We start from the raw sequence: 27,796 nt of genomic DNA, 5'->3' as shown, positions 1-27,796 counted from the left end.
GTACAAAAATCATTTATAGTTTATTGCATTAATATTTACACTTCTATTATTCAATAAGATTGAGGCAAATGTAGACAATAGCATAACACATTCATACAAGTGAAAATGGGACAATACCCTGTAAGTTGTCGAGATCTTTAAATAAAGACTTTTAATTATCTTCTTCCTCCTCTTCTTTGTCTTCTTCCTCTTCTTCTTCTTTGTCTTCTTCTTCCTCTTCTCTTTCTTTGTCTTATTCTCCTCATCCTCCTCCTTTTTCTTCTTCCTCTTCTTCTCCTTCTTTGTCTTCTCATCCTCCTTCTTTTTGTTCTTTTTGTTCTTCTTCTACTTCGTCTTTTTCTTCTTCTCCCTCTTCTTCTCCTTCTTCTTCTACTTCTTCTTCTTCCTCTTCTTCTTCCTCTTCTTCTTCTCCTCCTTCTCCCTCTCCTCCTTCTTCTTCCTCTTCTTCTTCTCCATTTTCTTCTCCTTTTTATTCTTCTTCTTCTACTTCTTCTTCCTCTTCTTCTTCTCCTTCTCCCTCTCCTCCTCCTCCTCCTTCTTCCGCTTCTTCTTCTCCATTTTCTACTCCTTCTTTTTCTTCTTCTTCTTCTCCTTCTCCTTCTTATCGTGTCATCTTCTGTTTTGTTTATTTTTAATTTCCTGAAACACTTGTTCATTTTTCGGAAGTACAAACATTCTCCATTTCAGCAGCCCTGCACATGTTGAAAATCTTTTGCAAATTTCAGTACTGCACAAAATAATATGTCACCACCATAGTAAAAATATTGAATCCATCAATGGTTCATTCGTTTTGTGTAATGTCTAAACTCCCATTTCTGCGTGCCTGAGTCCTTGCTACATTCGTTTGTGATGAGCCTTGGTTTGTAGATTCGTCCCCCCATCGCTACGTCCAAACAATATCCACTCTCACGATGTTTTATTTGACCAGGCTGCACAGAATAAACAAAATGTAAAAAAAAATCATTTAAATACCTGATTTTTTAATCATAATTTAATCATAATTCATTTACTACACTGTAAAAACTGTGGTGTTAAAACTGACACCAATTGGTGTTAATAGAGGACCACATCCTGAGGTGTTAAAATTACACCCTAGAGATTGAATATAACACCAAAGAGTGTAAATGTAACAACCAAAGGTGTTGTAATAACACCTATAGGTGTAAAATCAACATCACCAATTTAACACCGGTGTAAAATAACTGGTGTGGTCCTCTATGTACACGGGTTAACACCACAGTTTTTGCTGTGTATATTTATCATAGCTGTGTCAATCCCCAAGAAACTTTCTTACAAACAATATTTTTACAGGCGCTTGGAATCCTTATTTAGGTCCATAGAATCACTGATTTTGATTCAGCATTGTCATCATCATGGTAAATACCAAGCAATATTACCATAATATAATAACTTTCATGCTACAGGATCCGGTTCCCAAAACCATGGACAGTGTCGATGTTATTTTGTTTGAATAGTGTCATGAATAAACCATTTAGATGGGAACCGCAGGCACGAAACATATTTGAATTCTTATCCTTCAACATCTCTGAGAGATCATCTCCCTGAATAGCAACAATAATGTCTTCTGCATTTCCAAGATGTATTTTGCTTTTGGTTTTGTGATATAGATTTCTGATACTTGCAGTTTTTCAAATAAAGATCGTGGATTTAGAAATGAACATCGTCTAAGTTTGAAAGGTGGTGGTGTCGTGGCCAGGGGCGGAAATCTCTCCCAAAAGGTAGGGGGGGACAAGGGTCTGGAAAATTTTAAATTTAAAATCATTTAAGGTCATTTCTACGAAAATATATTTGACAAGCAAAAAAAAAGAAAAAAGGTCATCTCGTCCCAAAACGCACGTTTTACTCCCATTTTGAGTGATGTCTTAGCATCACCAAAGACCCCAAATAGTAGGGGGACATTTGATATTGTGTCCCCCGGGTCCCCCTACTATTTTGAGTAGGGGGATACGTCCCCCCTGGGATTTCCGCCCATGGTCGTGGCCGAGTGGTCTAACTGACACCTGGCTATACATGAAAAAGTCCGGGGTTCGATCCCCGGCCGCGGCAGCTATGACCGTGAGCAAGGCATTAAATCAACAATGCTCTTTCATCCTGCTTTCAAATAAGTGGAAATGCTATATGCATTCTTGGTAACTAGGTGTGAACTTTTTTTTTAAGTATTGTCTAAGTTTGATAGCAGACGACATTGTTTTACCTTCGAATGTATCCACTCTTGAGTTCCCGCCATCCCGTGGCATGCTTCTAAGGTTGCTTGCTGTCCTATCCTATAGTCGGAGAGATCCAGGCACAGATCTTCAAAGCGGATCTCAAAATCTTTGGTGAGTAATAATGCCTGCACATTAAAGAAGACATAGGCATACATAAATTACAACTTTCTAAGAGAACACAGTATCACAATGTAAGAAATTTGTCCAATCATTAATTCCTTTACATTATAGACATTCTCATTTATTTCGTTCTTTTGATTTCAGGGACACTATTGATTAAATGAATAAGAAAGGCAAATTCAAAACAATATAATTTGATATTAACTTACTTAAACTCCTATACACTAATTGGGTATGTGATAAGTGCTATGTTAATACTGTAAATTATTTTATTATTATAATTATTAAGAGCAAACAATTTTTTTTTCAATTTGTAAAAAAACCACCTTTCATTTCAGGCTGATATACTTTTTTGTTATTTACTGTCAAACACAATACTATACAAAATGAAAGTCATTATTGAGTCAGCATTCAGAATAACTAAACCGATTGATTTAACGATACTGCGTTTTGTCGAATCACGCAATATCGATTGGTTTGTGACTGCGCTAAAAGCGTGCAGCTGGTCACGTTTTGCACGTATCGCAACGGAATATGAAGAACGTTAAAGTAATTATTACCCTCATTACAATACTACTTCATACCCATAATAGTATCTAAAAGTACCCTAAACGACCTTTCGTTTTCCTTCCTGCCAAGTATTCTACTTTGGAAGTAATTTATGGTAATTTGGGAAGTCTATCCTGACCATGCCGACCCCAAATTGGTTTAAATATCCCAGAAAATGAGAGACTAAACACCAAGACTGAACAGAATTATGGAAATTTAAAGTATTGATTTGTGCATTACTCTGGCAGGTATACATGCTTCTATGCATACACAAAGTCAATAATTATGAACTAGATAATTATTATAATAGCAATTTATTGAATTTACATCATACATTACATAATAAATGTGACGTCACAAAATTAAAAATTAGAAAAATAATTAACCTCAGATTCTTTTAGCGATTTGGCCAACCTTCATTATTTTTTTAATTCTATTTTCTCCTTTTATCAAAACCAATGTCAAGTCAGGATATTGATATATTGTAAAGTGCGATATGAAAGAAGAAAGAAAATTCTAACGTCCAATAATATGTCATTGTGTGTTCTTATCAAGACATTTTAATTACCTGTTTTTTACTGTCGTCGCTGCAAGTGTCTACTAATAACTTTTTACCCTCTCCACTTGGTATGAAACACAAATCATGATTTTGGTTATGAACCTGAAAAGGGAACAAAAGGAAAAACGAATAATAATTTTCTTTTATAGACAAAGGCGAATCCATTATTTCTGATGGAGGGAGAAAAAAAATGTCAAAATTTTGACAGCATGACTTAAAAAAGAAAAACGGTCACGTTTTCCCCCAACAAAATTTGACAAACAAAAGAAGTAAGTTAAAGTCTTCATTGAGAAAAAAGGTTGCATTTCCTGTGTAAAAACACAAGTTTCTGTACCGTGACTTTCCCCAAATGGGGGCACATGTCCCCATGCCTCTTCGATCATTGAGCTACAGCCGACAAAGTATGTTTTATCTGCAGTTACAGTAGGAACCGTGTTTCTCAGCCAATCAAAAATCATTAAGGAAAATTGCCAGATCTCATAAATTGTCAATTGACATTTTATATGTTGATAAAAGGCTATCATGGTACCAAGTTCCGAAATAAAACTCAGAAAATTTGATTTTTAAAAATGTGTAGTTCATGAAAATGATTTTTAAATATTTTTTTTTGGCTAGAATTCCTCGCAACTCTTCGTTAGACGGGACCCAGTACTCTTGACAACCCCTCGGTGAGTTCAATAAGGAGGAACATCTCACCATGTTCCCCTTTTAACATCAATCTTAAAATCACCCACTGGGCCACCCCGGTGGGCCACTTTGTTCCACTCACAAAAGCCAGGGAAGGACTGCCGGGGTCAAAGAGTCAAGGACGGGGTCATGAACCTGTTGGAATACCTGGAAAACCACCTCAGGGGTCATTAGATGGTAGTGGTTAGAGGATCGGAGGAGGGGGGGGGGGCTACCAATTAGTATAGGTGAAAGGAACTGATTATCGTCTCAGTGAGAATACTGTTGTCATGTTGTGCAGAAAACACCGGATACCAGCAGGTAGTTGTCTGTGGAATGATTCTAAGCAGAGGGCGGTATAGTCGAGTCGCCAAACTTTTTCAATTGAGTTGGTAAGAAGGACTTCAAACAGTAAACCGCAGAGTCACAGAGTTCAAGTAGCACCTCGGATCCAGTATTTCATATAAGAGCTATAGGAGGTGACAAAACAAGGAATCTTCGGAAGGTGGGATGGAGGCCAGGGGTGGGGGATTATTGTTAAGGGGTGGGACAATAAATATTTAAGGGGGGAGGGGGGGGGTGTTGAGTCTCACATGTGCTCGCTGCATGGATCCACATTTTAATTAGCACATTCGGGTAAATATTAACCAACGTGTAAACCATATCTAGGCCGGGGTATTTTGGGAGATAATTTGGCCGGAGGGGGGGGGGGGGAGCCTGGCCCCTCCCCTTGAGATCTCGGCCGTCGATCGCACCGAAAATTGGCACGCAGGTTTTCTGGGATAGGATCGTTGAGGGGGGGGGGTTCGGAGGCCCCCGGGCTAGATAGGGTTAAGCAGCGTAATTATAATCATAAATAGATTACTGTCCTTGTCCTTACCCGACCCCATGCTCTTCTTGCGTTGTTGGCTGTTGCTAGCAGCGACGGTGTCACGTGATTTAGATACCAGTCAAAGCTGTGACAATGCAGACGTGTCTTCATACTTTCGATCTCCGAAATATCACCAAAGTACCTGTCCTATAAATTAAAAAAAGAAAGTAAATCGTAAGAAAAGCGCAATTTGTCACACCTGTTTCCGTTTATAATCCATCAAATCGTAACACTAAAAACTGATGACCAAGCGTGTCGCTTGAAGTTGTATAAAAATCAACAAAACCGTGGTATGCCTTCAAGCAAGGGCGCCGGAAGCGGGGGGGGGGGCAGGGGGGGGGGGCACTTGCCCCCCCAAATAAAATTTTGGGGGGGCAAAACGAGATTTTGCCTCCCCAACGTGCCCCCCTGAAAGATGAAAAATTATAAATTATTTAAGGACAAAAGTAAATGAAGGCACTTTTCTGCCTGAAAATTGTCATTTCCATTGTCAAAAATGAAAAAAATTACATTATCATAGTAAGCCTCGCGTCTTTTGACGAACAGTTCCTCTGAAACATAGCTTTGATAAGCCCCTTTTCCATCTTATTACAGTGTGATAACGTTTAACCTTTTAATTAATACATTTCAGACTAAAAGCGAATGGCAAATTGATAGTGGTCCACCAATGATTAGGTTTATAATTCTATGATGCTGGCTGTGTCGTCTAACAAACGCGCGGTCGCCCAGAAACGCTCAGACCGGACCCGATATCACTAACGCGCGTGAACACTAGTTACTCGAGCAAGATATGGAATCTATGTCATAGCTGTCAAGCCCAGAAACCATAACATCTCAAAAAACTTGTTTCAATTATTTCATTTTCAACTAAATATAAATTGAGTTAATACAGTGATAACAAGAGAGCGGTGTTGGCTCAGTCGGTAACGCGTCTGCCCGTCGAAGTCGAACCAAAGATCGTAGGTTCGAGTCCACCCTGGGCGGATGACTGAAGTCAGTGCTTTGTGTGTAAACGTCTCTCCCATGTTTCATAGATGCAGGCTATGCAATGGAAAACACTCCGTCCCCCGGATAGGCTGTTAAATGGAGGCCCCGTGTAGAGGAGAGTCACCACCTTTGCACGTTAAGAACCCACTGCACTATTCGTATAAGAGTAGGGGGAAACCCCGGTGTCGAGGTCCACCTGCATCCCCCCATCAGTTATATCGGGAGGAGAGACCTGTGGATCATAGTGATTCAGTTCGCTTTTCGCCTCCAAGGCACATGTGACGCCAAACAAATAATAATAACAATTCATTGCCCTAAAGAAAATAACAAGGTCATTTCAACTCCATATAGACATGTTATCAGAATATTACACTCAGAATAATCATGTGTAGAGGATTATAATTTATAATTTGTAAAAATGGTGAATCCCACTCGAAAGCAACTTAGAGATAATGTTTAGACATGAAAAAAAATAAAATCATCTGTGAAAGTGTCTTCTTGACCGGACTCATATTATCCGAGATATGAATAAAAATGTAAGGAATATAAAAGAAAAAAATAAGCGTTACAGTACTGCTCTACTATAAAAAAAAAATCTTCAATTTTCACAGCCCCGTATTTTCCTCTATTCCTTTTCATTGGCATGATTGGAAGGCGTTTTGTCTGATACTATTTCAGCTCATATATAGCACTTATGTATTTTAGATTCCAAAACTTCTTCCCATTACCTGTTACTAATCAGATCGAGATGGCAGCTATGTTCTCTGGTTCATCCCAGCTTTTGTTATTCATGGACGTTTGCAAAAAAAACAACAACCCGGGAGTGGGTGGGGCTGCAAGACCTAAATTTTCGAAGAAACGTAAGAGCGAGGGGATTTGTGATGGGGGAGCTTTTGCATTTTCTAGAATAAAATTGAAGGATTTCGTGCACACTTTTGGTGAATTTTGCCCTCTCGATCGGCGGCCCCCGGCTGCGTACGGTCATGTTTGTCATCTTAAAGTCTTTAAAAGGCCTATATTACATTGGTTTGAAACAATTTCGTTTGCAATAAGGCTCGTAATTTGCTGGAACTGCGACCCTGGTCATGAAGAAACACCAGGCTGGGTCAGAAGGGAGGAAACAGAAGGAGCAAAAAGAACTCCAAGACTGTTTAATTCTCAAGAAATTTATTTTTGAATGCACTTAGAAACGCAACTTTTATACTCCATTTTTACACAAAATCCTTACCGTGGGGGGGGGGGTCCCATAGCCTCTCCCGCTCGATCGCTTCGGTATCTCACGCTGTCAAAAATATTGTGCCCCCTTCGGGATTTTGCCCCCCCCAAAACTGAAAGTGTTCCGGCGCGCCTGCCTTCAAGTATCGTTAGGCTAAATATGATTTATGATACCAACGTTTGTCGAAATGCACAAGGTTACTATTTTGAAGAGAATAAAATGTTGCCTATTTTTTTCATAACGAAAACAATGATTTTGATAGCTGTTATGATATCATTTTAACAGAATTACGAGCAAGGGAATCTTGAAGAAGAATGAGCTGCGAGAGGGGTAAATATGAATGCAGATATTGAGGGGAAGTGGACAAGATATTTGATTACAAGGAAAGGAGTAAGCCTACATAGGCCTAAATGCAATGAAGACAAGAATGTAAAAGGTTAGAGTATAAGGAGGGGGCAGGGGAGGGAGGAGTAGGAGTGTGGAGTCTTAATTATAAGGGGAGGGGGGGGGGGTAATGCCCCTTAATGCGGAACATGAAAGGGAATCAGGATTTATTCTTTGCATACGTACTCTGGCATCTGGCACCGCGGAATAAAACTCCTCTTTGTACTCGTCCATCCATGTCTCGGCAATCCTCACCAAGTTACGTTGATACGACGTCTCGAGCGAACCCGGGGACGAGTAGGGAGGAACCTTACGGGTCACGTGACCGACCCGGCTACACGGAACGATGTAGATTGAACCACCACACATCCAGGTCTGAAAATATATCATCAGAAATAAAATAGTAGAAGTAGTAGCAGTAATAGTAGTAGTAGTAGTAGTAGTTTTAGTAGTAGAGGTAGTAGAAGTAGTAGTAGTAGTAGTAGTAGTAGTAGTAGTAGTAGTAGTAGTAGTAGAAGTAGAAGTAGTAGTAGTAGTAGTAGTAGTAGTAGTAGTAGTAGAAGTAGAAGTAGTAGTAGTAGTAGTAGTAGTAGTAGAAGTAGTAGTAGTAATAGTAGTATAGAAGTAGAAGTAGTAGTAGTAGTAGTAGTAGTAGTAGTAGTAGTAGTAGTAGTAGTAGTAACAGTAGCAGTAGTAGTAGTAGTAGTAGTAGTAGTAGTAGTAGTAGTAGTAGTAGTAGTAGTAGTAGTAGTAGTAGTAGTAGTAGAAGTAGTATAGTAGTAGTAGAAGTAGTAGTAGTAGTAGTAGTAGTAGTAGTAGTAGTAGTAGTAGTAGTAGTAGTATTAGTAGCAGTAGCAGTAGTAGTAGTAGTAGTAGTAGTAGTAGTAGAAGTAGTAGTAGAAGAAGTAGAAGAAGTAGAAGTAGTAGCAGCCGTAGTAGTATTATAGTAGTAGTAGTAGAAGTAGTAGTAGTAGTAGTAGTATAGTAGTAGTAGAAGTAGTAGTAGTAGTAGTAGTAGTAGTAGTAGTAGTAGTAGTAGTAGTAGTAGTAGTAGTAGTAGTAGTAGTAGTAGTAGTAGTAGTAGTAGTAGTAGTAGTAGTAGTAGTAGACGACAGAAGTAAAATTACGTTGATTTATTCGCCTTTTCTGTTTTTAGAGTGTATGGATGTTTAATAGGAAGATTTAATGCTAATCGTTAGATGAAAATTGAAACAAAAAAAAGAAGCATAGAAATATGACGACGCAAGAACAATGATCACGAGATAATTAACGACCACTATCAATGAACATGATGATGATCAGGGGCGGAAATCTCTCCCAAAAGGTAGGGGGGGGCAAGGGGCTGGAAAATTTGACCAAAAAAAAGGGTTATCACCCCAAATTTAGGGTCAATAATTTTGAGAAGCAAAAAAAGTCTAAAATACATGTTTTATTTCGATTTTGAATGATGTATGTCATAAAAGACCACACATAATAGGGGGGACATTTGACATTGTGTCCCCTATACTATATTTAGTAGGGGGACATGTCCCCCTTGTCCCCCTGGGATTTCCGTAATATTGATGATGATGGACGGGATAGACGGTTATGTGTTTGTTACTTTTGCTGTTTGTGTCGTTGTTATTGTTGCTGCTGATGATGGTTGACGACGATGTCCACAATGATAGTGATCATGATGATAAATTAAAAGGGATTCCAATGTCTCTCTCTCTTCACATTCCCATACTCACCTTAAACGAGAAATCGAGTGCGTCAGCTCCCCATGCGTCAAGCCCTGCGTCAAGACCTCCAACCTTCTCAAAGAATGTCTTACTGACGGCAAAGATTCCTCCATTTGTAAGGGGAGATCTGCGATAAAAGTTTGAGATCATCCAAAATATACATGATATACTTTAGCAGATTATATGCAATGTTATACTCCAGTCATACGAACAAACTCATATCCAAATCGACCGATGGTGTTACTGGGAATAATGTATAATTGTTTTGGTCGGTCTGAAATCTGTTTCATCTGTGTGATTCATTTACACATATTTTTTTATTTCATTTATAATTCTGTATAATTATGCTCATGTTCACAATATTCACTTTATTTTTACTGTTGTTATATTACTCTGCGAATTCATTTTTATAGCAAGAATTGCAAGTTTATCCGTTTGACAGACGTAATAAAAGGAGATGAAATGGAATACGCAAGGAATTGCACCTCTTAATATAAGTATTCATTAATATAATTGTTTAAAAAAACTTGATAAATGAAGAATTCGGTAATGTTGGTCTCAACAGGTCCTACAATCATCCTTTGTTACTTTGAAAAACAAATTTGAACGTCATGGTTTTTAATTGTATCTGTTGAGCAGCCATTTTGTTTCTATTTTAACGATGTGGAACCAAGCCCCCCCCCCCTAAAAAAAAGAAACAATTATAATAAAACAACAAATAAGTAATGAAAAAAATAAATAAATTAGTAATAAAACGCTCACGGGCTATAGTTAGTTAATCTTCAATATTGAGTTATTTATGGAAATATTCAGCCAAAGATATAAGAATTTAAGAAATCGGGGGGGGGGGTAGTGGACCGACCTGACAGGCTCCAAGGGGTTGAGTCTATCTGCTTTTTCCATCTTACTGAGAAGGATCCGTCTAGTCTCCAAGCTCCATCTGAAGGAGACTCTTGACAAGGAGCCGTCTTGAAAGCCGAATGTCTCCGGGTCGATGCTGTCAATGATCGGTGATACAACCGTCGTGGGGCCTTGATGAATGAGATCTAACATCGGCTCTAACCTGGAAACAATGGAGAATAATAATTTAACATCATAATGACATTTCATTACGATAACGGATTAAGCATCCACCATGTCAATTAAAAGGTGGATAGGAAGCTTTTTCGAGAGCGCGTTGCTTTAATGGATGCCCGTTGCACCTCTCCAAAAGAATAAGATAAAATGGAATGAAATTATTAATATTATATAACATCAGATGAATTCCTAAACATTTTGAGGATGTAGAGGATTCATATAAACAAAACGTTTTTATAAGAATAATACATAAACATAGGATATGATAGGAAGCACTTTAAAACTTAAAAATTAGCGTTTAGTCTATTTTTTCTCCGGCAAATTTACGAAATTGTGGCATATCTATGGGGCGAGAGATACATACCCAGGGTGTAACTTTCAAAAACGAAAGGGGTGGGGCGAAGGGAAAAAGAAATACAGAAAAAATGATTGAGAATATTTAATCTGATTATCAACCAAAAATATTTTACATGCGTCAAAACTTTGGAGGGGTGCTGTTTTTCATGATTTTAGGGCTGACTTCGGGGCCAATTTTCCTAGATAAGGTCTAAGCCACATGGCATCACCATGATCACTGGATATTTGTCATTGGTGAAAACCCTTTTCAAGTGATGGATATATACCCTTTTGCACGAAATGTCCGGTTTTGGGGAATCCTGTGACACATCCCATCAGAACCAAAACCGATACCCCCTCCCCCTCCCCAAGTGAATCATAGTTCAAACCCCGATGCACTGGCGGATCCAGGGGGCGGGGGCTATGTAAAAATGGCATTAAAACAGAGGTGTTTGGTTGTCAATTTTTTTCGGGTACGAAATGTCCTTAATTTGTGGTTGATTTTTCCCCCATTTGCGTATCAAAATTTGCACCCCCCCCCGGAAAATCATGGATCCGCCCCTGCCCCGAAGCTGCATGCTTTGTGAATTAACGCACTTCTCCTTTCTCGCATAAAGTTCAAATTTCGCAATTCATCAAAAAGAAAATCACTAGAGTTTAATTATTATTCATAATAGCTTCCAAGGATGGTCCAGGCTGGAAATATTTTTATCTTAATAAATAGAGTAAAATTCACAAAGCAAAATGCTGAAAATTTTTATCAAAATCGGATAACAAACAACAAAGTTATTGAATTTTAAACATTTGCATTATTCCGGTAAAACAGTTCTAGGCATGTCTTTATGAGTATTCATTAGGTGGGCTGATGATGTCATATCCCCACTTGTTCTTTTGTATTTTATTATATGAAATTAGGTTTATTCGAAAAACTACCAAGAACTGAAACAATTAGATTGACAACTGATTAAGTGCATTAGTTATTTATTGCCGCAACTTACTTCATCATAATGAAGACACATCATTTACACATGTATGAAAAAATGAAACATTTATGATTTCATGTAATAACATAAGAAAAGGGAAAGTGGGGATGTGACATCATCAGTCCATCTAATGAATATTCATGACGATGTGCATATAACTGTTTTCACAAAATATAGATAAACTTTCAAATAACTATTATTTGTTATCCGATTTTGATGAAATTTTCAACATTTTGCTCATTTAATTTTACTCTGTTTATTTAGATAATATTTTCAGCCCAGACCAACCCTTTAACATTTTAATTTGGTAATTCCTTAAAACAAAATCATAGTTTATCGGTTTTTCATAATAGGTTTACCTTCCAATTTATGAAACACCGCTACTTATTAAAAGCTTCATTACACACGTACACTCTAAATTACAGGGATTTAAAATAAGTCCAGATGGACTGTAGTTAGGGACAAATCTATTTCTGGATTTAGTTTTAATCCTGAAGACTTAAATTTAAATCTCAAATGATTCAAATTTAAAACTTTCGAGATTTAAAAATGAATATTAAGGATTCAAACTAAATCCGGAATTCGATTGGTCCCTAACTACAGTCCATGTGGACTTATTTTAAATCCCCGCAATTTAGAGTGTAACGTTATATTCAGAATGACTGTTGTTCATAATGTAAGACAGTCTCTATTCATAATCCACTCCCGGTTTATTCAAACCAACACTTCCCTGCTCTTGTATCAAAAGCGACAGTGATTAATTATCACGACTATGTAATAATTCCTGTTTCAATTATTGAAACAGGATGATCATGGTGATGATATCACCGTTAATTAATCTCATTACACAATCAGTAATGAGTAGTTGCACGGACCGAATGTATATGGTACTCGTAAAGAGGTCAGCTACTCGGTATTGGCACCGGAGTAATTATAAGCAGTTATATTTCAAACTGTATAACGTTGAATAAGAATGAAAAGGTGATAAGGGGTGGGTTGTGTGTGATAAACCATTATTGATGCTCGGGTCTATGCGATCCTTTTTTCCATTTAAAAATCTGTGACTAAATTTTATCCATCGGTAATGGGGTTGTTTATCTATTCATTGAATAAGATTTATTTTTGTGTACTTTCTGTGCATCCTTGCCACGTCAGAAGTAATAAAAACAATAACTAAACTCAATCCCTAAACGTGTTAAAATTGCGTTTTCGATGTGGAGGGAGCTTTGAGCGCTTGCCCCCTTTCCAACAAAAAATAAATAAATAAAATTTAAAAAATCACGACCAAGAAAAAAAAGAAAGGAAAGAGAGAAGGTAATATATGATATTATTTTCTGAATATAATGTCAAAATCTATCACAAAATTTGATAGGCCTATTTGTAATTAGAATGTCAATTCGCTCGCTCGTAACTTTTAATAAATTTGTCCATATACGCCATATTATGTAGCCCCTCAAATTTGTGGCTCATTACGCCACTGTGAGCAGAGAATCACGTGGTTATTGCCGTCATAAATTGGATTGATTGGCTGATAAAAATACAATCTTGGACTTGGAGATCTAAAGTAATTTGGCAATCATCATTAAATGGAACGATTACCAACCCAGTCGATACCATCCCTTACCCCTCTGGAACTTCTTCTCCACTGCAAACTAAATGCAAGTATGTTATCCTGGAATATACCTTCTTTTCCTTTCACCGTCCGACTTAAATAGAGTGGAAAATTCGACTGATTGAATCGTGTACGTGATGCATTTATCGAACAGATGTCAACCCGGTTAGAACATGTGGTAAACGTTGATCAAATTTCTCGAAAGTAAAATAAAACATCAAATCAATCGGCGATTGCAAGATGTTTTCTCAGGTTTAGTATTTACTTTATCGGAAACACAGGAAACCACATGGAAGTGCACACGGTAGATTACGTTAGGTTGTGAAAGGACTTGATTGAGGTGTTAATGAAGTTCTTGATAACCATGGCAATACATTAGAATGAGTTAAAAGGCGGTAAACCCCGTCCCTGTCGTATTCGATATCATCGATAGTGAAATTACGCATTCTGCTCCCAAACTAAAGCATGTGAGTTTACCTTATACATCATCTCAAAACGACAATTACTTATCTTGTTCATTATACCAGTTATTCTTATATTTCATACTGATGACTTCTCCTGAAATGAAGAGGATACCAACGAGCATTTCAAACATCCAATATCCATAATAGGATATAGCTTAAAGTAAATTGAAGCGCATTATTTCCCCTTTCCATCTCCCTACAATAATTTTCATCCCTTCTCTTTTTTCCTCTCATTCTTCCTCCCCCTGGCCCTTGACGATTTTTGGTCGAGTGCCCCCCCACCCGGGCGCCACCCCCTTTCTCTCCTCCGTCTCACCCCCCTCTCTATCCGTCCCATCCCCTCATCCTCTCTTGACCCCCCTCTACATCTCCTCTCTCTCCCTTCCCTCCCCTCCCCACCCCACCCCACCCCACCCTCCCCCTCTCTCTCTTCTGATACTGACCGTGGTCTTATAGATTTTGACCTCAATGTTATCCGACCATTATAAAACTCTCTCGGGTATGACAAGATAACTCGACCCGGATTCCTTATTCACCTTGATATGAGACCAGGGCCCCGTCTTACAAAGAGTTGCGATGAATCAAATCAATCGTAACTCTATGGAAATCCATCATTCATATTTTTTTTTTCTACCGAAAATTTGCATAATGTCTTTATTAAACAAAGAACAAACCAAATTGTAAAAAAATCAATGAATTTTTGGATAAATTTATATCTAGATTTTTTTAAACAAACATGCATTAAAATATATGTTGACGTTGCTGGCTGTCCATATTTGCGATTGATTGGATCAATCACAACTCTTTGTAAGACGGGGCCCAGGAGGCCTGTTTCATAAAGGGCTTGCAACTGTTGTAACTTTGCCATAATGGTAACTCCATGGTAACAGGGCTCAGCAGCCAATCATAATCAAGGTTACCATGGTAGTCGCCATAATGGCAAAGTTACAACATTTGCAAGTCTTTTATGAAACGGGCCCCACGATAGGACCGTTGCACAAAGAGCCTTGCGATTGAACGCAGCAAAACAATAATCAATCGCAAGTACGTGCGTTTCATTTGATTGGAAATCAAAATGCGGTTAATTTTTGGAGGTGCCTTTGATTACAACTCACACTATGAAACGGGACTCAAGAAAGGGGGGTGATAAGTCTGAGTATTCTTGACATGGAAAAAAAACATTACTCTTAATGATGTTATTGGGCTTAAAGGCACGGAGTCATCTGAATAAAAGGATCGAAAAACAAAATGAGAAGCAAGGTATGGGGGGGGGGGTGAGGTGTGAATGTGAGAACCAAGTGAGAACACGCAAACGAAGGTGTGAACTTGTCAAACTGGTCACTTGATTAGAAAAAAAATGAATGGAAGAACAAAGAAAGGCTGAGAATAAATTTTGTACTGTTTTAGGGCAAAAATTCTTGATATGGATGTAAAAACAACCGGATTTTATATTTCTTGAAGAACGCATATAGACGGCCTTTCATTCATGCCGCGAGGAACATTAAAGGGATGGTCCGGACTGAAAATATTTATAATTTAATACATAGAGTAGAATTCAATGAGCAAAATGCCGAAAATTTCATCAAAATCGGATAACAAATAATTAAGTTATTGAAGTTTAAAGTTTAGCAATATTTTGTGAAAACAGTATAGTCATGAATATTGATTAGATGGACTGATGATGTCACATCTCCACTTTCCGTTTTCTTATGTTATTACATTATTACATAAAATCATGATTTTTTATCATATCATAATTGTGTGAATAATATGTCTCCCTTATCATGAAATAATTTGCAGAAAAAATTATGCAATGCACTAAATCAGTTGTCAATCAAAATTTTCTAGTTCTTGGAGGAAAAAAATGAATAAACCTAATTTCATATCATAAAATACAAAAGAACAAGTGGAGATGTGACATCATCAGCCCACCTAATGAATATTCATGACGACTGTTTCCACAAAATATTGCTAAATTGAAAATTCAATATCTTTGTTATTTTTTATCGGAATTTGATGAAATTTTCAACATTTTGCTCAGTGAATTCTCCTCTATTTATTAAGCTATAAATACTTCCAGCCCGGACCATCCCTTTAACAGCTCCCGTATGAAATTGAATCGTTCTTCAAGTACGATTATTTTCTCATACAACACTCAAAACATTCCCATTTCCTTCCAGACTATTTTCCTTATCCGCTTCATTAAATTGAACTTCCCTGGCATTAATGTGATCAAGACATTTCAACAGAGTCCCTTGATACCAATGCAAACTCATGTTTTCAACATTTTGTTTTGGGATACTATTTCACTGGGATAGCAATCGTTTAGTCCAGGGGCCCGTTGCAGAAAGAGTTGCAATCAATCGCAACTCTAAAAATCATGCGCAATTTCATTTACGACCAATCAACAACGCGCATTTGGGACTTGCGCATGATTTTTAGACTTGCGATTGATTGCAACTCTTTCTGCAACGGGCCCCAGGGGTCCGTTGTAGAAAGAGTTGCGTTTAAAAGCAAGTCAAAAAATCAGTCGCAATTTCCATGCGCGCTGCTGTTTGGTTGAAAATCAAGTTGCGCATGATTTTTAGAGTTGCGATTGATTGCAACTCTTTCTGCAACGGGCCCCAGGACTGCTGCACTTTTATAACGGATATATATCTAATTAATTTCCGCAGAGGATAAACACTGATCAAGACACAAGTTATTAAGATTACTGTGTTCAGATGTTCAGGAAATGAATTTCCAGGGGGAGGGGGAGGGAGTCATCATTTTCAAAGATTTATATGTTTCCCTTTGAAAAGTAATTGAGAAAAGTCACACGATCGTGCTATCAAAATCCATTCACAACATTATCACAATCGCAATCCACATCGATGATTCAGACAAAATAATGCTCGTATTCTCAACTCGGAGTTAATTCAAAGTCCAGTTCGAAGTTGTGGTTTAACTTTAATTACGGTTTAAATGTAACACAAATTTCTGAAAGTACAGGCTCAATTCTATGGAAGCTTAAAAGTGCCACCGAGATGTTGAAATAATTATCTCGGGAAGTCGACATCTTGATAGCAAAAGATAAGATGACGAGATCCCAGATCTCATCATGTTGACATCTTGTAGAAGAGATGATGAGATGACAAGATCCCAGATCTCATCATGTCAACATCTTTTGGAAGAGATGATGAGATGACAAGATCCCGGATCTCATCATGTTGACATCTTTTAAAAGAGATGTTGAGATGACAAGATCCCGGATCTCATCATGTCAACATCTTTTATAAGAGATGATGAGATGACAAGATCCCGGATCTCATCATGTCAACATCTTTTAGAAGAGATGACAAGATCCCGGATATCATCATGTTGACATGTTTTAGAAGAGATGATGAGATGACAAGATTCCGGATCTCGTCATGTCGACATCTTTTAGAAGAAATGGTCAGATGACAAGATCTTCGATCCATGATCATGTCATCTAATCATCTCTTCTACAAGATGTCAACATGATGAGATCCGGGATCTTGTCATCTCATCATCTCTTCTTAAAGATGTTGACATGATGAGATCCAGGATCTTGTCATCTCATCATCTCTTCTACAAGATGTCAACATGATGAGATCCGGGATCTTGTCATCTCATCATCTCTTCTTAAAGATGTTGACATGATGAGATCCAGGATCTTGTCATCTCATCATCTCTTCTAAAAGATGTCGACATGATGAGATCTGGGATCTCGTCATCTTATCTTTCGCTATCAAGATGTCGACTTCCCGAGATAATTATCTCAACATCTTGGTGGCACTTTTAAGCTTCCATACAATTCATCAGCTCAAATCGACACTCAAACCATTGAACAAGGCAAAAATTTGTAAAACTATTGTCTTCTAAAAGAATTTGGTGAACAATGACGAAACATAATAACGTAATTTTTGAAATAAAAGGTTCAACTTCAGAATACGAGTACACTCCAAAGGGTTAATTCCTTTAGGTACATAGATTTGCCCCTCTAACAATCCGATGGCACCGCCCCTGAAACACTTCCTTATGCACTTTTTCTGAGATAACAGAAAGGGTTAGTCACTTTTATTAATGGTCAGATACTAATAACACAGATGTATAGGCCTTCGAATGCCAAGACGTTGCACTTTTTATTTCGCTCGGAAGATATATAGCCTACATGATGTGAGATGCTGTTTAGGTATTAATCAAAAGCGTTTCACGTTAAGGACCTACGTGTCCAATAAGTTTATTCCGCAAATACAAATTAAGGCATTATGTTTCGACAATAATTATGCCAATCATAATATCTCGGGTAAAGGTGTCAAAGAATAGCGAGACATTGAGGCAAATGTATAACAACTTAAAGAGATAAACCTATAATGTATTTTTTAATTAAGACATTTCACCGTCCTTTCAGAACTCACGACCAAAAGGATGATATGAGTGTGGGACAGTGGGAGGGACGGTGCCCTATCGCTTTACCGTGGTCGACACTTTTTATTTCATAAAATTGTGTATTCTTCTTCTTATTAAAAAAAACATATCTTGGTATTGTATAGCCCAATATTTCTATTATAATTACTAACTTATTGTCATCCTCTCGCAATAATTATAACGACAATCATATCTAAAAAAATATTTTAATACAGAAATTGTAGTCGTGAGGAATAAAAACAAGAAAGAAATGGGGAAAAGGAGCAGTTTACGTGACTAAATGGAGACTGTCATTCTTATTCACTGGAGACAAGCTAGGTCGTTTGCACTTTTCTCCACAACCAAGCTTTCATGTGGTGCAGAAAAAAAAAGTTTTGAGAATCGTCCACTTACCAATGGGTGTTTACTTCACAGTGCGAATCGAGAAAGACAAGAACTTCTCCGCGTGCTTCCCTCGCCCCTCTGATTTTCGCCCTGGCCACCCCTTCCCTCTGAGTGGTACGGATCAATCTCACTTTGCCCCGTACCAATTTCGGAATGTTCTGTAGTTTCTTCTCAAGTTCATCTGAAAAAAAATATATACATTATAGGGTGACTGCACTGCATGAGTATGACAATTCTATTGAAAGGCACAAAACTGTAAAATGATATAACATGAAATGGGAAGGAGAGGTTAAGCAGACACGGATCCTGCATGGCTAAGGGGGCACTGGGGCAGGTGCCCCCCTCCTGTCCAAAATTACAAAGGCCTAGGATGACACCCACTTTGTTAATAGATAGATAATAGATAGATATATAGATAGATGGATGGATGGAAAGAAAGAAAAAAAGAGAATAAGAAAACAGAATGAAGGGAGACGAAAAGGGATAAAATATGTATCTATAACAGAAGCTTAAAGGGGAATGAAACCTTTGGAACAAGTTGGTTTCTGTGGAAACAGAAAAATCAAAGAATAAGATCACAGCAAGTTTGAGAAAAATCGGACAAATAATGAGAAAGTTATGAGCATTTGAATATTGCGATCACTAATGCTATGGAGATCCTCAAGTTGGCAATGCGACAAATATTAATGATGTCACACGTGAACAACTTTCCCTTCGATGGACTATAACATACCCTGAAAATGTTTATTTTTGCTCTTTCTTAGGGTGATAAAAACTCTTTATCCATAATGTATTCTTTGAAAATCTAGTTTACATGCCCTCCTATAAAAAGAATATGTGATCTACTGATAGATGTGGTAAAAAGGCATTTTATGTAAAATATATAGAAAAGCAATGGGAAAGTTGTTCACATGTGACATCACACAACTTTGTCGCAATGCCATGATTGCCTATAGGAGGATCGGAGGATCTACATTACAATAATGATCTAAACCTCAAATGCTCATAACTTTCTTATTGTTCATTCAATTTTTCTCAAACTTTCATCTGTTTCTTTGATTTTTCTGTTTTTGCACAAGCTATCTTGTTTCAAGGATTCCATTTTCCTTTAACTTTATAATACACTTATAATTCATGATGACGTCACAGGTAGGTCGCACTGCCCTCCCCAGTCAAAGTAAGCCTTCCCTGGTGCCGCCCTCAAGAATGTAACAAAAACTGGGATACAGGTTTATATGAAATTTATGTATGAACCTCGAATAGATTTTCGAGGAAAAATGAAATAAAATCAAAGATTTCCTGCATGACTACGGCAATAACTGTTCTTGACTGTCAGATTTTAAAATCCCAGTTTACACGACTTCCTGTATTTTTGCTGACATAAATCATGCAAGTACGTAACAAGGTTATCACTCTCCAAAAGGACATGTTTTTGCATATCTACTGTAGGCCCACTAGCGTACCTAAGGGGGGGGGGACAGACTGTCCCCCCTGACGAGTCACAACTCATGCAAGAGACGTATACCCCTGCCCCCCTGACGAATTACAACTGATCCCTGACTGGCCCCCTCTTTTGAACCTGAAGACCTTTTTGTTGTTGTTTTTTTGCTTGTCAATTTTTTTCCCGATGCGAAATGTCCTTTATTTGCGGTTGAAGACCTTTTATTATTTTTTTTTAATTAATTTTTTAATTTTTGTTTTGCTTGTCAAATTTTTGGGCGGACGAATTTGCCCCCCCCCCCCGGGAAAATCCTGGGTACGCCACTGTGTATAGGCCGTGTAAAAACAAATAGAAACATCGAGGAAACCAACACAGAGAAAAAAAATCACATTACAAGTACAAAACAGGTTTGTAGAAACTCTCGAATATATTACACACATCTATTCATTTCATTTTAGGAAAAAAAGTGAACCGCCGAAATTATTCGCAATTTCGACATTAAAAAAGGACCGAGTAAGTTGATTTTGTTTTGAATATAACATCGTGCAAAACTAGGTATATTGTAATATAATGACGTTTGTGAATATATATATATAGAAGAGAAAGCAATAAGAAGACGGGGAAATAGAGAAGGGATAATAATGAGAAATAGGAGGAAGGGAACAGGGAGGTAAGAATTATGATTTAAAAATACTAATACATAAAAAAAAGGAGTAGAGGGGGAGAAGGAAAAAAAAGAAGGGAAAGGAGAAAAAGAACAACACAATATCAAAATAAACATAATGAAGAAAATAAACAGAAAATGTAGAGCAGGGATAGATCAGAAAATAACATTCTAAAGAGGTTACATGAATGCAGGTGTTTATAGAAATACCCTTTTTAAATGTCATATCACGGTATATTCTCACTTTTGGAACAAATGTTACAGTCTAACCAATGGATCCTACTCCAAACCGACCAAGTCATATGTCATTGGTAATAATGTGAAATATTTTGTAACTCTGAAATTTGTTGCGCCGTTGTGACTGAGGCAAACTGAGGCATCTCATACCTCACGGATAAAAAATAATCGTACATAGTATGATCGAGGAGTTTTGGGTATAAAATAGAGAAGGCAGATTGAGTGTCAGGTTCAAACGCGGGTCTCGGATTAACCCCACAAGAACTTTCCTACATCGGTGTACCTGGTAAATAAAAGCATCGCGAAACGGGAGTGGGTTGGGGTTCTATTGACCCCTCTTTCTCCCCTCTCTCTTTCTTTCTCTCTGTTTCATCTGTTGATCCTTCTCAATATGTCTTGCTTTCAGTACATGATGGGATTAACATGTCCCTTGCCCCCCGCCCGAACACTCCTTTTTTTAACGCAACAAACATGAATGTTTTGTGTTTACTCAAATAACCAAATATTGGGTAACGTTTTTATAGAGTTTATGTATATACACGAATGGACCTCAGGTATATAGAGTTTTAAGTGGGCATATAACCATAAACTGGAGCGTTGTGGCCCAGTGGATTAGTCTTCGGACTTTGAAACAGAGGGTCGTGGGTTCGAATCCCAGCCATGGCGTAATTTCCTTCAGCAAGAAACTGATCCACGATGTGCTGCCTCGACCCAGGTGAGGTAAATGGGTACCGGTAGGAAGTAATTCCTTAAGAAGCTGTGTGCGCTATGAACGCCTAGCTTAGCCGGGTAATATAGGAGCGCCTTGAGCACCTATAACAAGGTGGTAATGTGCGCAATATCAATATCCCTATATTATTATAAACTGTATATTTCTATTTAATGTGTCTCGCAAGGATATTGTGCATGGGCGTAATAGCTCCCTAACAAGCTTTTGTTCTTTAGCATAGGAAATCAGACTGTTTTCATTTCAAACAATAATTTAGCCTAAACATTCGCCTAAAATGATTAAAGTTCCAAATCATATCAATGACTTTGAAAAATATACTGAGTTCCAAATCATATCAATGACTTTGAAAAATATACTGAAGTGATCTACAGATAGCCCCAATGTTGCAAGCAAAAGAAAATAGCGCAAGGAGCATTAGAAGTGTCAAAACGCCATAAACCTATTATGCTTCTGAATTTAGAAGGTATACTAACGGTCGAGAAAAGAAGAGTAGATTTAAGAAATGTATTACTGATGATTTTTTTTATTTCAATCAAAAATTAAAAAATGACCCAGGCATCTTTAAAGGGAAGACCGCTCTCCATCAATTTCAAGTCGAGCTATTTGTGACGATTCTGAGACCTTTGTTGCCAAGATTTTAGCACGTAATTATCAAGGGGCATTTTCCAATCATGTGGCGTTTCGATCAAGTTCTTATCTTGAACTGTTGAATCTTCATACTAATACGTTGTGATGTTTACTGGTATACGCGAGAAAACAAAGGAACCAAGTAAACATAGATGAAAAGAAAAAAAGTTTCCCCCAAATAATGCACCATAATCTACAACCAACTCAATTAAATTGTTTCCCTCATTTACTACGCTGCATGCTGATCACCATCATTGTGATCACTTAAACTTACAACATCGTCATCTTCAACAACATCATGAGCATTACCAACGACGAATCTACAGCACTTATCACAAAAAAAACATCATCAAGAACAACAGCTCCACAGCATCAACATGACCTATAAAATCGCGGCCCTCCAGTGTAAGGCTCCTGTTTCCGTTATTATTCTTTTTAGAGCTCTTTCGCCACGTGAATCTTCCATCATCATTAGAAAGTCCTATATATCAGTACATGAATCATAATCATTGATCCACCATGACATTCATGTGTATAGAGTAATTGATAAGGAAACTCAAACTTGAGCTTGGATATAGCACTCCATAGGGTATAGGGTGTGGTGCTTTTCCTTTGATAAATGGCCAGTTTGACATTTTTACATAAAGAAATCAATCCTTATTAAGAGTCTAACTCACTGAGCTCGCTATCATCCCCCGAAAAAGTGTACAATTTCAAAAACATCTCCCACTTTAACTTTAATGAATCCCTTAATTATCGCCGCTGATCGCCCCAATCTGATCACTTACACAATACATCAAAAACATAATCAACCACAAGAACATTATCAAATACACCAACAACATAAAATCATTAACAATAACTCAACCAACCATAACAACATCATCAGATACACTAACAACGTAATCATCAACGACACAAACCGATAACATTAACAACTACAAATCGATAACATCCACATGACCTATAAACTAGGAGATCCTTCCCCGTAAAATAATTATTATGAGGCTCCTATTTCCGTTATTATTCTTTTTAGAGCTCTTTAGCCAAGTGAATCTTCCATCATCATCAGAAAGTCCTATTTATCAGTGGATGAATCATAATCATTAATCCACCACGACATTCATGTGGAAATAGTTGATCAGAGATATTAGACTTGAACTTGGATCCAGTACACCCCTCCAGGGTCTTGTGGTGTGTGATAAGGAGGCGCATATGGGATCAGTTTGTGACGCGTTTGATGTAAGTTTTTGATGACTCAGCCAAGTTCACCTTGACAGTGTCATAATGTTATGACCAATATCGTAGACACACGACACAGCAGGGTCTACATTTTATTCAAGTTGGTGGAGGCGGAATGGTTCCCAAGGTTGTGTAGGCTGTATAGGGGCGATTCCAACTTCTGTATAAGTTTCTGTGGAAAATCCTCACTTTGAACCCCTCAAAACAAATCGGTATAAAAAACACCGATTTTTTTTAAAAGGGGTAGTTTTGACAGACTGGTCAATGGTCATTCGCAGGGTCAAACGTATTTAGGGTATTTTTTCCAAAGCTTTTTCAAAGACTAGCTAAACGTGTTTAGGGTATGTTTTTCCCCAAGCTTTTTCAACCCATAATCTGGTGACAACTTGTTAAGGGGGTTATTTTGCACAAAGAGAAAAAATCGTTTAGGGGGTGTTTGGAAATTTGACATTTGACTGACCTCCGGGTTTGAACCACTGGTATGAGGAGGGGGGGGGGGGGGTTAAGGGGCTTTTTGGAAGTGTCCCCAAATGTTCCACCCCCCCCCAAAAAAAAAGGAGAAAGGGGTTTGGGGGGAAAGTGAAACATGATATTTTCTAAATACATTGTCAAAATCTATCACAAACACAACTATTCGTACTAAAAAGGTAAACATTTTACTTCTCGGTACTTTTATAAATTATTGTGTCCCACACATGCACAATATTAAAATTTTGTCCCACTAATTTCTTTTAGCTCTTTACGCAACCACTTTAAGTACTTCAATATTCAAGCATAATACTAGCTTTATCATAACCACTTTCTGTCGAGGGTAAACTAAATGTAAAAAAAAATTGTGACCAATTCCCCGGCCAATCCACGTCAAGGATATCATTTTTAAATGGTTTGAAAGTACGGGAAATGTCATGTAGATAATGTGTCCTAAAATAGAGTCAAATCATCGAAGAGACACCTACGAGATTATGTTTCAAACTGGACTTAAAATATTTATGAGAAAGTCACATTGACTATTATTATTATACCCTGCCTAATATGCGAGTAGGGTAATTGTCCATTTGATTACACGCCAATCTTTTAATATCGATTCCCTTTTCATCGGCCCATAATCATTATTGAAAGGTATTAATATTATTACAGATGGTATAAGATTAGGAATAATAATGATAATATTCCGCACTTATATAGCGCTTATAAAATACATCGGAACGACGTCTCTAAGCGCTTTACAATTACCCCGGTCATCGGATCCTTGCATGCCCATATACAATGTATGCGAGAGGAATGAAACACGGGCGGTCTTGGGGTAATTATTTTTTTCGGGGGGGGGGCGGGGGGGATAGGAAACATGAATAGCCTAAACAAGGTAGCATCTAATAGAAATAATAGAAAATAGAAGGATGTCAGACCTCTCTGCCCCCCTCCCCCTCCATGGAGCCGCCTTCCCTGCTTGGATAACAGATTCAGATGATAGGAAAGGCAACGGTTCGAGAGGAAATAGAGGTTAGAATGGGGGTGGGGAACTGTGAAAACGAGAAAGGAAACCGGTCAAACTATTAACCTCTAAAATCCTTCCAGGCGCTCCAACCGAAAAGAATCTCCTTTCCATCCCACCAGTCACCCGCCATCCGTGTCGCATTCTCGATCGGGACGATGATTATGGCAGGCGAAGATTGGCAAAATTCCCCCACTATACGCGCAGTTATTTCTCCATAGAGACCTCAGATAAGGGGTTTGTGGATATTCTGATGCACGCTGCCTTCCATATAGACGACTAAACAAAATTCACGGGCAGCTGTCTGTACCACACAGATGGTAAATATGTGCTGACCCTAAAATGAAAATATGTTTTATTCTCCACGAAGACATGAAAGGAATGCTTCCTCGTGTACGACGATGAAAGTGAAAGGGCCAGCTGCCATATATGCTAGCTTAGGAGCTTCATTTGTCGACGTAAAGTGACGATGGAATAGTCAAACAAAAGGAAAAAGCGAAACCCGCCAAAATTGAAATGTTCTATCTATCAAAATATTATTGCATCATTATGATGAAAGATATAGAGAAGATATGGGCGGGGGTGACGCCCCCTTTCGTGCGGTAAACATAATACCATACATACGGATATGTAAAGCGATTACAAATTTCAAAAGCTCGACATTTAAAAAATCAATTTTGTACAATTTAGTTCACATCGAATTTCACTAATCTGCTTTTCTGACTTTGATATTTTGTACATACAAACGTGGAATTTTTAAGAATATATAAATGATTGAAAGTTGTATTTATTACCATCTGTGCTGGCGTCGTCAACGAGTACGACTTCGGCAAGAATGTCGTGTGGTGTACGGTTGACCACGCTGTGAACAGTCCTCATGAGCGTCGACCACGCTTCGTTGTGGAAGACGATGATGACGCTGGCTGTAGGAAATTTCGAGAACCGATAGGTGATGTCCTGACACCTATAATTTGGGAAGGAAATGTGTTGAGTTTAGCCTGTGACCACTTTTAAAGATAAATATGTACAGTAATAGCAAAGTAGTAGACAATATTATCATAGGTTTGAAAACTTGTGCTAAAATATATTATCATCAAATACCAATGAAATTAATATCGAAGAATATCATTAGTCCTACAACACTATCCGATACACAATCAACCAACAACAACAAAAGCAACAACAACAACAACAACAAAAGCAACAACAACAACAGCAACAACAACAACAACAGCAACAACAACAGCAGCAGCAACAAACTACCACTACTACTACTACTACTACTACTATTAGAGTACACAACAACAACAACAACTACTACTACTAACTACTACTACTACTACTACTACTACTACTACTACTACTACTACTACTACTACTACTACTACTACTACTACTACTACTACTACTACTACTACTACTACTACTACTACTACTACTACTACTACTACTATTAGAGTACACAACAACAACAACAACTACTACTACTACTACTAACTACTACTACTACTACTACTACTACTACTACTACTACTACTACTACTACTACTACTACTACTACTACTACTACTACTGCTACTACTGCTACTACTTATACTGCTACTACTACTACTACTACTATTAGAGTATACAACAACAACAACAACTACTACTACTACTACTACTACTACTACTACTACTACTATACTACTACTACTACTACTACTACTACTACTACTACTGCTATATACTGCTACTACTACTACTACTATTAGAGTATACAACAACATCAACAACTACTACTACTATTACTACTACTACTACTACTACTACTACTTCTACTACTACTACTACTTCGACTACTACTACTACTACTACTACTTCTACTACTACTTCTTCTTCTTGCTCTTCGTGTTCTGCTACGGGATAATTATTATTTAGTAATATATTCTGCAATCTATTTTACTGCTTCAAACAACTATATCATCAAAACAACAAAACAGAGACACAACAAAAATGGTGATAGTAGGCCTAAAAATAATAGCAACCAAGGAATAATGACAAAAAACATAGATAATTATGATAATGACCTTGAATCTCTTGTGTCTTTGACGGTTCTCTCCAGAGAAATCTTATCACTGACCACCAGGTTAAAATTATGGATATTTTTGGTCTTCTTTGCCTTCTCCATGTCAGCCACACCCGACAACATCAAAGGCTGACCTCCTTCCCCTGGACCAAAACGAGGAATATCCTTGTCCAACTGGCCCAGGACCGAGTCCAAATCACGATGGTCAAGGTTACGCTGACCAATACTATGAGCGTTGTGCGGGTGGACGGCGGGCGCTCCGGCCGCCGCTATGTCGGCAACCATGGCTTGCCTGACATTGTTGAAGATGTGCTTGTTCTCGTGGTGAATGAAGAAGAGGAGAAATGCAAGCGAGAGCCAAGCTGTCCCCGAGATCACCACTGTAAAATATACACGAGGCATCTTCCACAAGTTCTTGTAAACCAAAAGCTCACAAAAAATGGTTCCAAGCGAGAGTCAATTCTTTGGCGCAGACGATATTCGACTAGCGTAGTGGATTCTAGACAATACTAGTATATAGTATAAAGATATTTTTCATACACGCTATAAGGTTTCACTCCCTAAGCAAAAGAAAACATGCAAGTTCACGAAGGCCTCCAACACAGGAAACGGTTATATGACGACGGTAGGATTTTGGCGGCATACATGCACACTAAAAATTTTTGATATTATAACAAATGGACATTGATTCCCATTGGTTGCACTCA

General features: G+C 37.9%; 1 protein-coding gene across 1 annotated transcript; it reads right to left on the bottom strand.

Moving 5' to 3' along the window:
• Window positions 1-643: 643 nt before the first annotated feature.
• On the bottom strand, window positions 644-27,570 carry LOC121426916 (inactive polypeptide N-acetylgalactosaminyltransferase-like protein 5). The gene is made up of 10 exons (XM_041623326.1): window positions 27,091-27,570; window positions 25,816-25,985; window positions 18,598-18,769; window positions 10,164-10,364; window positions 9,311-9,428; window positions 7,767-7,955; window positions 5,003-5,140; window positions 3,466-3,558; window positions 2,216-2,353; window positions 644-929 (listed from the first exon to the last, which is right to left on the bottom strand). The coding sequence occupies exons 1-10, from the start codon at window positions 27,489-27,491 to the stop codon at window positions 774-776; spliced, it is 1,776 nt and encodes a 591-aa protein (XP_041479260.1). The 5' UTR covers window positions 27,492-27,570; the 3' UTR covers window positions 644-773.
• Window positions 27,571-27,796: the final 226 nt, after the last annotated feature.

The sequence above is a fragment of the Lytechinus variegatus genome, chromosome 13, assembly GCF_018143015.1.
Source record: "Lytechinus variegatus isolate NC3 chromosome 13, Lvar_3.0, whole genome shotgun sequence".
Lineage (NCBI taxonomy): Eukaryota > Metazoa > Echinodermata > Echinoidea > Temnopleuroida > Toxopneustidae > Lytechinus > Lytechinus variegatus.
The sequence above is the reverse complement of the archived record's forward strand: the minus strand, read 5'-3'. Positions and strand labels throughout refer to the sequence as shown.

Bases quoted from the DNA above. Each gene is read 5' to 3' on its own strand.
- LOC121426916 (XM_041623326.1), bottom strand. From the start codon at position 27,491: ATGCCTCGTGTATATTTTACAGTGGTGATCTCGGGGACAGCTTGGCTC. The intron at 18,770-25,815 runs GTAATAAATACA...ATTTTTTTTCAG, and splicing joins TGACGACGCCAGCACAGATG to ATGAACTTGAGAAGAAACTA. The intron at 3,559-5,002 runs GTAAGGACAAGG...TTCCCTTTTCAG, and splicing joins CAAGAAGAGCATGGGGTCGG to GTTCATAACCAAAATCATGA.